The following is a 17,217-nucleotide window of genomic DNA, read 5'->3' on the forward strand; positions in this document are numbered from 1 at the left end:
CATTAGAAAACAGAAATATAAGATCTGATAATATTGGAGTCTTGATAGATAACAGATTAATTTGGAGGAAAATTGTTGATAGGAAGTTAGTAATGTTATAATTTTTTCATGTAGTACTATTATAATATCATGTATTCCCCCTTATGATACAAGTCAGGAATTTGATGATGATGATTTTTTTTTCAGACAATGGTGATTAGGAAATGAAAGGAATACAATAAACATTAAACACAACATGAACACCACAATAAACTCTTAAATGAGAGATAATTTCAAGTAGTGTGATGTGAGCAAATTTCAAAATGTGAAACTGGATAATGGTATTTATTTGTGTCTACGGCTCCACTGGAGGTCACAAGAGAGATGTAGAGGAATTTTTTGAGTCAATAGAAACAATAACTGACAAGAAAAATAAACCTGTAGGTTTCTTATTAGAAACATACACATCCAAGTAAGAAATAAATCAAAAGCTAACAGAAATGTTGGAAAAATGTATGGCTAATTAAAACTATAAGTGTTTCTAGCCACTTGGATGAGTTATTACTACCACTATATTCCATCATAAATACATGCATTATGAGAGAATCCAAAATGAATATAACAATGCAAAAAGTAATATTATGTTATTACTGACAGACATATCTTCAGAGGCTTTCAAGACAGAAGAGTTTACATGAGATCACATTTAAATATGTATGAAAGTTTTAAAACAAATCAAAGTTGAGCATACAGCTGTCAGGTAAGAACGATAGAATCAATGGTACAAATATTATTAGTTAAAAAGTGAAAACAAAATCCAAATCTTGGAGATCCAATAGCAAAATAAGAAGAAAATATTATTTGACTCAGCTAGAGCAGCTGTAGTGAGGCTGTCTGCAAGGACAGAAATATCAGAGGTCCAGGATATATACAAGAAGTTAAGGAGGAAGTCCAGGAAAAGCTAACATTAAGTGGAGCTACTATTCACAACTAAAGCAACTTACATCTGCATCATGGCAACAGATACGAATGTTAATATGGTCACTGTGCTGTTAAGTTAAAAAATAGATGCAACTACATTTCAGAGAATGAATAATTTTATTGGTATGGAATTTAATGTTACTGTATCTGATAGTAAATGTAGTTTGCTATAGTGAATTTTTAAATTTCCCACTGCTGCTATGCTTCAATTAACTTTTCAGTATTTTTTATTATATTTTTTTCTTTCACATCAACCCATAAACATGAGAAATTACAAAACCTTTAACACATCGTTAAATAGTTACATTAAAAGAAGAAGAATCTACTGAAGTGTTTTTATGAATAGCTAGAAACTGCAGTCTTTGGGGAAAACAGTATGAGGAAGGTTAGTTAAGTTGAATAGTGCTACAAGAGATAAAATAAAGAAGAAGACAGAATGCACCATTATCAGCAAACCATGGATAGGATTTGAGGTTCATGAGAAAAGACTATTTCTATACAGGAGAAAGAAGTACACAGCACAGGTACAGAGCTGGAACAATCAGACACCAGCAAAATAAAAGACAAAACTATCCTCCATGACACAACAACCAGAGAGAAAAATTAATGACTAAATGCAAAGGGTAAAAAACAAGCCACAGGATGGTTGCGAGGTAAGCAGGCATCTATTTAAAATGCCCATTAAATACTCTAAAAATGTCAAGATGGACCACACAAATTTCTTCAAACCTTACCATGTCCAAAAGTGAGAAATGTTGGCCAGCAGAATGGTGGATCAAGCATAGCAGAATACATATTGGTGGTATGTACAGTAATGAAGAGGCTGACCACTGATGATCTCCTTTATTTTAAAAAAGAAATGAGGTGTGAGCAGTGAGGCAATAGTCCAAACCCCATCATCCTACTCGAAGACAAGCTGGATACAAGCCCATCTCCATTCCATAAGGTATATGCCAAATGTGAAGCAAAACCAGAGACATCACTAGGACAGGAAAACCATGCTTTCAAGTCACTCAGGATTCATCAATGTCAGTGAAGTCTAGAAAAGGCATATAGAAAAATGTTCCTTCAGTCTAGGAAGATAAAAGGTGATCTACTCTGGTCATCCATATAGGAACCAGAATAGAAGAATGTCATCTTTGAATGATGTTACAATAGTATTATTTAGATGTGAGATTTGGAAGCATAGAAAGACAGAAGCTCTTGTATCTTGTATAAAAATAAGTTTCTGTTCTCCAGGAACAGTAACCAGACCATGAAATCTGCAGAAATCATAGAGTTCATCCTGCATGGTATTTCCACTACCACCACCAAAAAACGCAAAACTGAAAAGAGTAGTGAGTGAATCACATGCCAAACAACAGAAAAAGAAACCAGGATGGGGTTGTGATCTGAGTTACCAAAAGGCAAGCCAACATTCAAGAGGAGAGCTGGTCAAGATAAGGTCCAAGGTATTAGGAGGATGTCTAGGATGATCTGTCACTGTGATTAAATGGACAACATGCACTTTGGTATCCTCTAGCCTGATCAGCAGAACTCAAGTAAGGAAACCAGCCTAAGTTATAAACACTGAAGTCTCCCAAAGAAGATGACCCCAGTATTTGAGCATCTGACTTCAGTAATTCTGCTCTAGAGATAAATAACCAAGGAGAACAGAACAGTTATCAGAAAGGAAAATGACAAAGATGGCAAAAACAGTGCTGCAGCAATGAAACCATAAATGAGAGCAAAGACAAGATACTTCATGTCGCACTTCCTAACATGCGCAAGGACTGGTCATGCCCTTGAAAGGTGTCTCATGCACTTCATGTAAGAAGGAAAAAACAGAGGAGAGGAAACAGAAACTGGAAGCCTGTTCTGGAGACTAAACACAGCAAGTGCACCTTGCTGTGTTTAGTCTTATTGGAAGTTTAGACTTCCAATAAGCAAGGCAGTAGAATGTCATCTGGAAAGGAAAATTATCTTCCAACTAGAAGTCTAGTTGGAATCTCCTCTCAGATTAAGCTTCTGCAATGACAATACTTGATGGCTTCATTAGAGACACCATGGAAATTACAGACATCATGGAAATAAGCCATAGCATGATCAAACTAATAGCAACAGGTCGACTATATAACAGAAAGTGTTGTACTATTAGAAAATGGTATTTGCTAGGGAGAGTAAAAATTCTATATAGGTTTGCTTTTTTACATTTTTAATTTAGTCCATTATTTATTTGTCTTTTCAGAACAGTAAATATAAAAAAAAAAGTACAGAAAGATGACTCATTGCTAGATATGAAATAAAATAATTTAAATTTACAGCTTTATAGCCTCTACAATAGTCAGACAAATTCCAGTATCTCTACCAAATTCCAGTCTCAGTACCAAAATCAATTTTTGTAATATTTTCAAAGTATTACAAAAAAATCTAAATTCATTACATTACTGAAATTACCCACCTCTTCTACAGACCTTTCATCATTTGTTATCATCATATCCAGGACTTTAGCACCAATGTCATATGTGATGACTTTTTTCTCAATGAGGTCAATTATCTTTCCAACTCTTTCAGGCACAACACGACTGTGAAAGAATAAGTCTAATGAAAATTTCAAAATTTATCACTTACATGACAATTTTTGTCTTAATTATCATGTAAGACAGAGAAAAGCATAAGACATATTGTAAAAATAAGATTTTCTGGTAGCCTGCAGTAGCAGTAGAAAAAGAGTCAAAATAACTTTTGTTATCATTTGTATTTCTATTATTTTATTAATTGTGTGTTTGTATGTTGTGTGTGTGTGTGGGGGGGGAGCTGATTATGCTGCTAGTTGGAGCCTCTTAACTCAATTCATAACTTTAGTTATGAATTTAGATAAAGTTACCAGTGCTTTTTTTTTTTTTTTTTTTTTTTGGTAAAACAAAACATGCTGTGCTCATTCTTTGCTAATAGGCAAAATTGAAAATAAAAAGAATATGAAAAGAAAACTAAAAAATTATTTTCTCATAATTTACTTCATAGTGATGTTTCTGGAATAAAAAAACAATTTAAGTATACAGGAGAACAACCCCGCTTAATGCAAATTCGATATGCGTAATAATCAGTTAACACGATTGAGTGAAATGATACTATTGCCTGCTTTAAGGGAGTGATTAATCAGCTAACGCAATTTTTTTACATTATGCGAAATTTTTTGTAACTAATCTGCAGTGAGCAGAAAAGCTAGAAGTCATTAAAAGACATGAAAGTGGTGCGAATAATACAATGATTGTGCGAGCCCTGGGATACAGTGAGTCTACAGTTTGGACTATATTAAACAAGAGCAAAGAAAATACAAAGAACAAGGAAAAGTTGTTTGATGCAGATCACCCGACATAGAAGCAATTTAATGATCGAGATGGAGCGTCTTCTATCACTCTGGATTGAGGATTATAACCAAAAAAGAATACCTCTTAGTACAAGGAATATTCAGGTAAAAGCTCTCAATATTTTTACCTTATTGAAAGAGACCAAATTTCAAGAGGAATGTGAAAACTTTACTGAGAGTTTAGGATGGTTTGACCATTTTAAAAATCAAACCGGACTGCATAATGTAAGCATAACTAGGGAATCTGCTAGTGCTGATAAAGATTCTGCAGCCAGGTTTCCTGAAGAATTACAAAGGATAATTCAGGAGGATAATTATGATGATCGGCAAATATTCAACGTCGACAAAACTGGTCTCTTTTGGAAGCGTATGTTGGCATACGCTTCCAAAAGAGACCAAGCCTCCCTAGCCATAAGCATCTGAACCAGGATACAAAGTATCTAAAGATCGTCTTATGGTTTTATTAGAAGATGACTTTAAACTCAAGACTATGTTAGATTATCATGTTCAAAATACAAGATCTAACAATATCGAAGAAATCAGCACAATTGGAAAAGAACTTGGATTTAATGAACTGGATAATGAAGATATGAGAAACTTGCTCAATTCCCATTCAGAACATTTAAGTGAGAACGATCTCCTTCAACTAAAAGAACAGCGTACATATGAAGAAGAAGATAAGGAGTGCAAAAAAGAAGGGAATGTTACGACTAAGAAGCTAACTGCAAAAGAACTTGAGCTAGTTTTCAATCACATTGAGTATACTAAGGAAATTTTGTTTGATGATGATGATCCTAATATGGAATGAAGCTTCAAAGTCTGCCAAAATCTTGACAGAGAGATCGCCAGCTATCGCAAATTGCATGACAAGATGAAAAAGTTGAGCACGATTCAAACATCTTTACTTAATTTTTTTGTTAAAAAGTAGCTCAATCAAATGTTTAGACATTAAATAAAAATTTAAGCAATTGATTTTTATTAACTTTGATTTTATTCTCTAATATAGCTTATACTTTAATTTTTTTTTTTCCAAATTTACACTAACACTGATGGATGAATTATAATTATTCCTATTGTTTATTGTATTTGCTTAAAGCGATTTTGTTTAGTGCACATTAATTGATGGATTAATTAATCATGTTAAGCGAGGTTTTCCTGTATAATACATAGTTCATTAAGCATAAATTTATTGTACAAGTGTGTATATATATATATATATAAAAAAGTAAAAATGGTATACCATATTTTTTAATAAAAATTTCATATAGTAAATATAAAATGTAAAGAACAAAAGAAAATGTAAATATTACATATTTCTCCTTTCTTTTAGGCTTACACGGTGATCCGAATACATTTTGTAAAATTATGGAGACAACTATTGTGTTTGAGTAAAACTTTAGTTTAATATAAACCAAAATCCACATTCGACGTTTCGACCTTTATATCAAGGTCATCTTCTGGAGCACATATACTATATACAGAGAAACAAGCTGCACTACAATCTACATGGTTTGTTAAAGCTACTGACCAACCGTTACAACAATTGGCTATAACAAAAATACTATTAATAAAGTATTTCTTAAAACATTATCAAAAAAGAATCTAGATTACAGTAAAACCATAGCCATCCCATACATTAAAGGGTTATCAGAAAAAATCAACAAAATCCTACACCATTATAAACTCAATGCTACCTTTAAACCACCTACAAAACTTAAAAACATATTCAACTCCTCTAAGGATCCTCTCCTCCCACTGGCACATCCTGGAGTTTATTGCATCCACTGCACCTGTAATAACTTACCGTTCATTGGTGAAACAGGATGTACAATCCCTATACGTAAGAAAGAACACATAAGACACATTAAATATAACCATTTTGGTGAAGCATGCCTCTCAGATCATGCTCTCAACACCTTACACCAAATCGACTGGAAAAGTACCCACTCTTTACACCATACAAAAACCTGGTGTGAAAGAAAATTCCAAGAATCTGGATGGCACACATTCAGCCTACCTAATATTTAGTATCCAGCATACTTCAGGAACTCTAGGCAACCTTCCATACCAACTGGTTGGAATTTATATGTATAATCATGGTGTTAATATATATATAGAACTTGTTGTTGCTCCCAATGTAATTTTACAACCAATAGGTAATATTAATAATAGGCTAGCATTGATGTAGTAAGTTTTTTTTTTTTTTTTCACCAGAGGTCAGGCCAATAATTGTTGTAACGGTTGGTCAGTAACTTTAACAAACCATGTAGATTGTAGTGCAGCTTGTTTCTCTGTATATAGTATATATGCTCCAGAAGATGACCTTGATATAAAGGTCGAAACGTCGAATGTGGATTTTGGTTTATATTAAACTAAAGTTTTATTCAAACACGGTAGTTGTCTCCATAATTTTCCAAAATGTATTACATATTTCTAAATGTACAACATCCTTATATCACATATCACTTTTAATAATGATATGCCATACAATTGCATACCATCCCTATAAAAAACACTGGAAGTTACTAAATCAAACCTATCTATTGTTACTATTAACAAAATTAAGTAGCTTAATAGTAACTATTAGTAATAAGTGTTCAGGTCTGGTCTCTTGGGTTTCAAAGGCAGGTGACCAAGATGGTGAGTGGTCTGTGGAATGTTCCCTATGAAGATAGATTGAGGGTGTGTGGATTGCAGAAGTTGGCTGATAGGCAAAAAAGAGGGGATATGATAGAAACGTTAAAGTTACTTAAAGTGTTTTATAGGAATGATGCAGGAAGCAGTAAAACAAGAGGGTCATTCCTGAAAATTGAGTAGAAGTGTGGTTAGTGGAGCGTGAGGACTAAATTTTTCCCTTGGAGAATTGTAAATGAATGAAATGGGTTGCCAGAGTCAATTGTTAGTGCTCTGTATGTTAACAGGTTCAAGGAGAGGTATGATAGAGTATGTGGATAGTTGATCTCCTGCGATGAGTGTTCAGACTCCATGGAAATTTCCATACAATAATAATAACAATCAAGCAAGTTCGATACTAATTATTAGCAATCGTTGCTTTGTTCCATTTCCAAAGAAAATCAAGAACAGAGTTTCACATTTAAGTACATAAAACTATCAATCATCAACTTTCTCAAACCATACTGAAACCTCACAAAAACAAATTTCCAAATGCATTCAATGTTTGTCTTTACCTGGTAACTTCTCTGTTCTAATTAATGACGATCAACATGGATTCCATTAACATCCAGCTACAGAAGATTTTGATTAATTTACTCACTTTCAAATACATGATACAGAAAACTTTGGAGAAATTTGATCATTTGCACCTATCATTTTAGAACATTTGAGACACCTTTGGTTAAAAAAATACTGGTTTAACTTCTATCTAGGAACAGGAGGAACATTTATAAGAGATTTCAAATGAAGGTGAGTCAGCCAGTCTCTTGTGAAGATGACAGTGTTCTCATTTTCTTCTGGCAAATTATCAAAGAATATGTCAAATGGAAAGACAGTAGAAAAAGGAGGTAGAATTGATTGCACTATTTTAGTTTAACAACAGAAATGGTTAGGATGGGTGGAATTAAAGATAAGGCAACTGAAGCCACAGGGCTACATACTGCCTATTAATTGAATATGTTCTTCATTGTTTTTTTTTGTGGGGATAAAAACCTGAGCTTCTGAGAAGAAAAACCTTGTTACCTCTCATCTTGTCACTTTTTGGATAACACAGAGGCAGGATAAGACTGCCCTTTGCAAGAGGATGGCAAATTTCGTTTTTTCTGAGTGAGACACATAATGAATATTCATTATAGTTGGCTTTGAATTAAGCTGAAGTAACTTAGGGATAATATGTTTTGTCTGTTAACTGCACATGTTCTTCATCTGGTTTGCAGAAACCCACTTTTGTATGCGATATACTAATTTGTCATCAAAAAAGTTCTGACAGAGAGTTGCTTTTGGCACATTGCATAAGTTGAAATGTTAGTTTTATGAAACATTTCAGTGGGACCAAGAACTGCTGTCAAAATGCAAAGATGAGTAGAGACAAGTAGAGATAAGGAGGTAATAGCGCCACCACATAAGAGACTGAGTATATCAATCACATTTGGATTTCTACAGATCAAATCACTGGATAAATGGAAGCTTTAGAAAAAAGTTGTTCAGAATTGCATGAACAAGACTGTCTCCAGCTTGTGGATGTTGAGTATACAGATGGAATGTAATCTGAAGATAGAAGTAGAACAGGTGATATGACTGAGACATAAGTCTATAAGATATATATAGAGAAACTGTATTGTGTAATAGGTGATGGGAGAATGAGAGGTAAGCTCTGAAAGCTGTATATGAAGAGTGGTGAATGAGTGGAAATGCATTGTTAAAGGGGATAGTGAATGCAGCACTAAGTTCAAGTCAGGATATGATATGCATTATAGTCTGTATCGAGTCTGGCCACTCATGATGGATCTTGTGACTGCACTGAGGACTCAAAATAACTGTCAACAAAACATAGTCTGATTTTAAAACAAAACTGAAATGAATAATAAATTTCAAGAGATCCCAAATCCTAATTTTATTAAATTCCTTCCAATCAGAAGAGAGATTTAAACCAAAACTGAGATTATAAATTTTAGTAAAGAAGACAAATAATAGCTTTAATTAGCATATCTATCCAGTCAGAAAAAGAGTCTCCATAGCTCCGTTAGTACAGATGGTCAGAAAGACCAAAGACCTAGATTCAATTCCTGTCAGTGACATGAGGAACCTTAATCTGGTCTCTTTAGATGAGAGGTGAGTTAGCCAGTCTTATACAGAGGAAGGTTTTTTTTTTTTCACCCAGAAACCCAGATTTTTCATTCCCCAGAACAAGCAAACCAGCCCTGTGAACACATGTGGATTACAGTCATGAATACGTCACAGCCATATGCCAGTCCTGAGCCCAGATAAAATTGGGGAAAGCAATGGTGAACTACCCTGTAAAAATCTCACCAGGAACACTTTGTGGGCAATGCCTACAAGGTCACCTAGGGTCAGAAACAACGGAAAAGGAAAAACCACCAGTCAGAAAAAAGTAGCTCAACTGCAAATTCCCTTTCCTTTAAATGCATTATTTCCTCTATTATAAAAAAAAACACTTTCTTCATTAATATTTTCTGCAGAATAATAACTGCATAATATAAAGAGAAAAGGACTTATTTATTTTTATTATGTGTCTCCTACTCACAAAAGGTTATAAACATATAGTACTATGGGTAAGCTAAGAATTTTTATATTAATTTTTTTTTATCGTTTTATTTATTTTTTAGACAGTTCAGAAACCCCATTCTAGAAATCAAACATGGAACTTCTGCAAGCCATTTCAGGCCTCCAATAAGTGGGACAGTGGTCTCGCACCAGATGATGAATATTTATCTCTTGCCTAAAGACAATCGCAAATATCCATACTCACAGTGGGATTTGAATCTGCAGTGTGCTGGCTAGAGAGCATGTACATTAACCAGGCTTACAAGTTTTCTTACAAAGAGCAAATCTGTAACTAAAACACTTTATTTAAGAAAGGACACAATTACCCATATGCTACAATTAAATAGAGAAAGATACGTGCACACTGATGAAACTTGGAAAGGTTTCAAAAGTAATCAACAATATACTAGAACTCATTTAACCTTTGGCTTGAGCTGTTCTATTATGCACTACTTAAAAGATCTGATCTCTGAAGAGTCCATATCACTGGTTTTCATTAATGCTCTGATTAATGACTACAATAGCTTGATATGCTCTTTCAAACTTACTGGTTCACCTCAGAGACCAGGAAGAAAACCAGAGGTCCTACAAAAGCTCATGTCTGAAAATTATTTTGCTTATGTACAGATAAGAACTATTCAATTTATTTGATTATTAAAAAAAAACCTCTTTTAATAAACATTTCCAAGTCTGACTAGTTCTTGAAGAAATAATTCATATTTTTTTCTGTTTTGCTTCTCAAATTCTGGGATAATTTTAGTTAACTTTTTTACTTTCACTGAAACACTGAGTTAAAGCATTTTTATACATTTTCATACATACACAATGAAAAAGGAAAAGTTGGTCCTTATTGGAGATCTAAATAGCAGAGTAGGAAATGATTGTTAGACATACAGAAATATTTTGGGAAAATTTAGAGAAAAGAGCAAATAATAGTAGCAAATACCTGTTGGATTTGTGCTCAGGAGATGGACTAGTTATTACTAACACAATGTTTCAACATCAAAATGTGCACAAATTCACATGGAGAGAAGAGGTAAGGAATAAGAAAAGTCTCACTGGTGCAGGACACTAGAGTGTACAGAGAATTTGAAATTGGAAGTGATCACCATTTAGTCTTGAGTAGGATAAAATTGAAATTCATTCTGAAAAGAAGACCATGTAAGAAAGTTTTAAAGTCGATGAAAGTTAAGCAGTTCTCATATATGAACTGTAGACTAAAATACACAAACATTATTCAAGAAAAAAACAAAAAAGTTTGAGAACAGGAACCAAACCTTGGAGATTCAGTGGCAAGCCCTGAAGATAGAAAAATGAGAATTCCATGGCAGACACAGGAAGTTAAAGAGGCAGGTGAAGGAAAAGAAGAAAGCATAGCAAAAGAAGTTCCTGGGGAATAAGTCAGATTGTCTCTTAGAGAATACAGAGACAAATGTAAGAAAGCTAAACACTGTATAAAATTAGCCAAACAAAAGTCATTGGAAGACTTTGGTAAGACCATAGAAAACAAATATCAGGAAGGTGGCAAAATATTCTGGAGGCTGTTGAAAAAGGTCAGAAATAGGGTAAAGATGTTAAAAGGAATTAGAGATGAAAAAAGGTGATGTGAAAACTGGAGAAAAACATATCCTTAATCTAACCTTCTTGTTCACATATACTTGGGATGTTGATATCCCTGATATCTTGATTGGTTTTCTGAGATTGCGAATACCCCGCCATATACGAGATCTTATTTGCTGGAAGTAGTTTCCCGAAATGACTGAGGCCTGGGAGCCGGAATCTAACATGTTACACTGGGATCCCCGTATCTCACCCAACTGTCATCTTTGATTGTCTTGATTTTGTGTAGCCCCTATTTCCTCTGGTGTCACTACAGGACGTGTGCCCAAAGTTCGCCTCTCTGCTGTTAGTCTAAGGAGGCCTTCTATTAGATAGACAGTTCCTGGCAATATGTCCATATTGCCAGGAACTGTATAGGGAATATAGGGAACCCCCTCCCACATGTTTCAAATGCAATAAGAGGGGGGGGTTTCCCTATATTCCCTCTGAACATTCTTGTCCTGTGGTTTAGACTTATAGAAGTTGAGATTTTGTTCTGCCATTTGTTCTAATTTCACCATCATGCTATCAATTCTACTAAGCATAAGTTGGCTCTGTCTTTCTACCTCCTGTCTTACTACTTCATTTATTCTTTCTGCTTGCAAGATATTGGGCTCTGAGGCTTTGACTGAGGTGTTGCAATAGCCAGCTTTTGCAATACAGCATCCAGTCGATCCATCACAGGTTGCTGTAATCTTGTCACCTCATGCCTAATCATGGAACATACCTCTTCTCTGTTAATCAGATACTTCTTCTCAAACATGGTCCTTATGCTCCCCAAAGCATAAGGACCATGTTAAGTCCGTATGAAACGTAATTTTCTGTAATTTAAGTTTCACTTCAACTTAACAACGTAAAAGCAAACTCATACATGTAGATTTGTTTACATGCGCGGAAGAAACTAGTTCCCGAATTATTAATTTAATTATTTAATTCAGTGGTTCCAAACTTTTCCGGTTCACTGCACCCTTAGCATATCAGATTTTTCCATGGCACCCAAAGTCAGAACATAGGCCTCCCTAACCAGTTGCAGTGTGCAGTTGATGCGGTTATTTCAGTGAAAATATTGGAATATTTCACGGTGCACATTTTGGAACCACAGATTTAATTATTAATTATCCTATAAGGATAATTAATAATTTGAGCCTTGGGAGTCCATTCGTAAGTATGGAATGCCGTAAGTCGGGTCATCTGTAACCCGGTGACTGCCTGTATTCAAGTTATTATAAGAGCTTGACTCCAATACAGTAGTTAGGATGGGTTATCAGCACAGGTGATGAAGGGGGGGGGGTAAAAGAGTTAGTGTCCCTGAGTGACTGTTCAGCAAGAGTCTCAAGAACAAAGATTTCTAATGAGAGGAAAGAGAGAAGAAAACTTCCATCGTCATTCTAACATCCTTTACAAGGATGGAGCTAAAATAATTCAGCAAATTACAGATCAATTAGTATCTCTGGTGCTGACGTCAATGTATCGGAAAAACTGGTTAGGAATCACATCCAATGTTGGGTAGACAACTCCAGGATCCTCTGCAGATGCCAGCATGGTTTGTTAAAGGTGTCTTACTTGAGCAATTTGCTTATGCTCTATAACAGAGTGACAGCAGAATTGGCTAAGGGGAATAAATATACTATGATACTATTTTGCAAAGACAATCTGATAGTATTCAACACTGGAGATTGATCTACAAACTTACAAAGATGGGTTTGCAAAATAAACTTGTGATATGGGTTGGAAAATGGCCAAATAATGGGCATCAGAAAGTGATAGGTCTGTGAGGAGGAGAGCAACCAGTGGTGTACATGTGACCCAGTGAACAGGGCTTCTGTACATGGGTCACTGTTCTTCAACTAGTATATTCATGATACTAGTGAGGGTTCTGAGTGTGATATCCAGTTATTTGTTGATGATGCTAAGTTAGTGGGAGTGATAAGGAACATGGCTGATATAGAATTACTGCAATCAAACAGATTGATTGCATGGCCAAATGAAAATGAATGTCAGTTCAATGTTGCCAAGTATAAGGTTATGCATTTTGGATGGGGGCATTGCAGATAGAGCATTATATTACTAAGAATTTGTTGCAAGTAGTCAATTATGTTAGAGGCTTGGGGATTATGGTGGACAGTGAATTAAAGTTTAGGAGCCATACTGCTCAAGTGGTTCATCACATCAGATAACTGTGTTGCTAAACAGAACACTAATTTGTAAGAATGAGGATGTTATTCTCCCACTTTAAGAGGATTTAATAAGACCCTATTTGGTCTACTATGTGCAGATAGTTACCTGGGTTCCAAAGAGATGGGAAAGACGACTGAAAATATCTTTAGGCAAGTAACATGAGGACAAATTGAGGAATGTAGTCTTTAAAATTTGAGGAAAAGATAGAGAAGAGATAATAGAAACATACATATTAGTAACAGGAATCATGCACAGTACATATAGAAGTGAGATTTTGTAACTTATAGTTGGTGCCAGTAGAACTCAGGGTTATCCCTGAAAGCTAGCTAGGGATAGGTTTAGGAAGGTGAATTTCTTTTCATGGTATGTGGTGAAAGTATGAAAAATGGACTATCATTAGATGTGAGTAAGTCTTCAGTGAATTTGAATCAATGGAGAAGTATCCACAGTAATAATAAAAGTATTTTTCTTTTTTTTTTCGTTGCTTTCATTTATGCTGAAACCTGACTATATGGATATCACTGAACATGGTTACGAATCTGGTGAAGGGACAGAAATTTATGCTAAGGATTCAGAATTTTTGAGTGTGCCTGTAGAAGAAAAAAATAGAAAGTTGCCCAACTGAGCAAGCAGACTGTACGAAAAAGCCAGGAGGTAACTTGCTACATTTGTACACAAATGCAAGCATTAGAAACAAAGGGGTAGATTTCATTGCCATAGTGAATATACTTTGCTTGAGATTATTGGCATCGGTGAAACCTCATTATTAGAGTCAGATGGTAACTAGAATCAAGTGCAAAGGAAATAGCATTTTAAGAAAGGACAAAAGATATAGCAGAGGAAAAAGGGGGGAGGAATACTATTAATGACACCAGATGATTTGTGTCCAGCTAAGGTAGAAATTCATGAAGGCAATAATAATGTTCCATGCAGCATTTAGTTTGAGGGGTGTTGCTACAGACCTGGTGATGATGAAATGCACATAGCCATTAACCTGATGGGCTGGATGACTTAAATTATCCAAACATTGATTGGGTAGAAGAGAAATTTCACATGAAGGAGAATTTATTTAGCTGTTGCAAGGCAACTTTCTCAAGCAGCAGGAAAATTATGACACACACTAAAAATATTATCTTTGGTCCCATGGTATCAGTTACTGAATGTTAAGGATATCAGCAATGCATGGGAAACTTTGAAAAGGGTGATTAGATGAAACAGTATCTGAATGTGTCTTTAGAGTTCGAAAAACAAATAGAGTAGGAGTGAAATGGATGTGAAAGGAATGAGAATAAGAGTGAGAGCAGTTATGAATAAGAAGTTATGAAATATATAAAAGGAGAAAAGAAAAGCTACAAGTACTGTATGGAATATTTATAACTTTTCTTGCCTCCATTTTATAAATTGGAATGTGGAAAGAAATTGGCTATGCAGGCTAAAAGCAATCCAAAATAATTTTATCACTAGGCTGCAAGAAATAAAAAAAATGTATATGGAAGATTAACTTTAGTGGATGCTTTTTGCTAGAAGTGGATGAGATTGTTCAAATAAGGAGTGCTCACTTCACTATGATCGATCAACAATGCAGTTCAAGAGCTGTTGCATAACCTGGATATCAATACAGCAATAGGACCAGATAGAATATCAGCATGTTATGCTACAGGAATGTTCAGCTGAAATGGCTTGACCTTTGACATGTTGGTATAACTTGAGTCTCAAGCTCAGGAAAGATCCCACAGGAACAGAAAAAACATATGATAGCTCTACTGTAGTTCCCTACGAACTGTTGGGAAATGTAGTACAAAAGCTGATGTGTCTTCTACCTATCAGTATCTCTGGAGTAGTAGTGAAGATTTTAGAGAAGTTCATAAGAATTCATGTACAGGAATGGGTGGACAGATAAGCTTCACTTTGCAAAGAACAGCATGGGCTTACTAAAGAGAGGCCATGTTTTAGCAATTTGCTTGTATTTTATAATAATGTCATGATGAATTGGAAAAATTGAATGGATACTCTATAATACTATTAGACTTTGTTAAGGCATTTGATTGGATACCACATGAAAGGCTGTTGAATAAACTGGACAATATGAGATTGGAATATAAACTGCTGACTTGGATAAGTGGGTAGCTGATGGATAGGAATCAGAAAGTGATATGGTTGGTGTGAATCTACCTGATTTAAGGTGATGAGTGATGTTCTTCAGGGATTAGTCCTTTGATCATTGTTGTTCAATCTATACATTAATGATGATATTCAATTGTTTACAGATGATGCAAAGATAGATAGAGAAATCAGGAATTCTATTAATATGTTAGTAGTACATGCTTTGATGTAATATGATTTCCAACAGCATATCATGTTACAAGAAACTGATGAGGCTAAGGATCTTGAAGTTATGGTGTACAGAAAACTGAAGTTCAAAGGTCACATTGCAAAACTTTCAAATACAACTCAGAGGGTGATTGCAATGTTGAAATGAGCATTAACATGTAATGGGAGTTGTTTTGATTCTTTACAAGGCCTTAATAAAACCTGCTCACAATAGTACATATCTGTACTATTGTGAGCAGAGTATGTGGAATGCAGACACTGGTAAACAGGAGAAGGAGGGGGTGATTTGATAGAGATCTATAAACTTCTGAAAGGTTGCTGTAGGTTATCAACTGATGAAATTTTTCGTTATATGGAAGGTGAGGAGAAGACAAGTGGACATCAGTGGAAGTTAACTTTGTGTGCAATTAAGAAAGGGGTGAGAGCTAGATTTTTCTCACATGGTATACCTTGCTTCACTTGTTTAAATAGGTACTGTCAAGAATCAAAAGTACCATGTCATCTGATATATTTTTTTATCCTGCATCCCATTGCTCATGCTGACATATCACAAGACAGTGTACTTTGTGTATATTAGTTATCAAGAAATTATTATTATTATTATTATCAGAGACCGTAGATCAACTATACAAGATTCATACCTTCTCTTAAACTCATTCACATTGGATGCACTCACTATTACAGCAACAATTTGCATGCAGAAAGTATAGACTGTGCATCATGTGCCTAATGATACATGTGATTAAACTATCAATCAAGTATTTTTCATTTTGTAAAAATAATGGCTGTTGAGAAATGTCTGAATTTTTTGCTGTTTTTTGTTTGTGTTAAATATCTTCTTGTCAACCAAATAGACATCAAAATGTCAAGGAAAATTCGGTTTTAATGAATAAAAAAAGTCTATGACTCAAAACTGGTTAATTCTTAAAAGTAGATATAAATCTTGTAGTGAATCATTAAAATGTATCGTCTTGACAAAAGTTCATATAATTCTACTTATAGTGAATTACTTCAAAATGTATTGCCTCAGCAGAAAAACAGAGAAATAAGTACATTCCTTAGAATGCTAAAATGCAAGAAAGCCTCACTTTCCAGACTTATTTTTCTGAAAAATCGAAGAGATAATTCTATAATTCCTGAATTTCTAAGAATCAAAGAAAATATACATGCTGTAAAATCACAGAGAATGTATATAGAAACACAAATTTTGTTCTTCTGCAAGATGAAGTACAAAAACCAATTCTCCACTGAACAAAAAGCACATCATCTACTGATATTCTGGCAAATTTAATATCCTTGAATATACGGAATGTTATAGGTCATATGTATTTACAGAAGGCCTCAAGGGTAGAAAAAGATTGTAAATACAGACTGTTTCAAAAAATTAAAAAAAAAAAAACAGGTTTCATCAAATGAAGTTTAACTTAGCTAGTCTCATACAGAAGTGATATTGTTTTTACTTCCGGGATAACTCATTTTTTCCATTCTGCAAATAGACAAACCAGCTTAAAACATACAGTGTAGAAGTCATACAAGAATGCCTTATTTGTGCCCACATTAAG

General features: G+C 34.6%; 1 protein-coding gene across 2 annotated transcripts in view; it reads right to left on the reverse strand.

The window, feature by feature from the left end:
• The window catches only part of LOC150105785 (glutamyl-tRNA(Gln) amidotransferase subunit B, mitochondrial-like), a 119,116-nt gene that overhangs the window by 9,880 nt on the left and 92,019 nt on the right, over positions 1-17,217 (reverse strand). For both annotated transcript variants that reach the window (XM_090393587.1, XM_090393588.1), the window contains exon 10: positions 3,401-3,524. In XM_090393587.1, coding sequence (XP_090249713.1) covers positions 3,401-3,524 — 124 coding nt within the window. The remainder of the gene's footprint in view (positions 1-3,400; positions 3,525-17,217) is intronic.

The sequence above is a fragment of the Typopeltis vanoorti genome, chromosome 6, assembly GCF_054136105.1.
Source record: "Typopeltis vanoorti isolate ZY-2024b chromosome 6, IOZ_Tvanoo_1.0, whole genome shotgun sequence".
Taxonomy (NCBI): domain Eukaryota; kingdom Metazoa; phylum Arthropoda; class Arachnida; order Uropygi; family Thelyphonidae; genus Typopeltis; species Typopeltis vanoorti.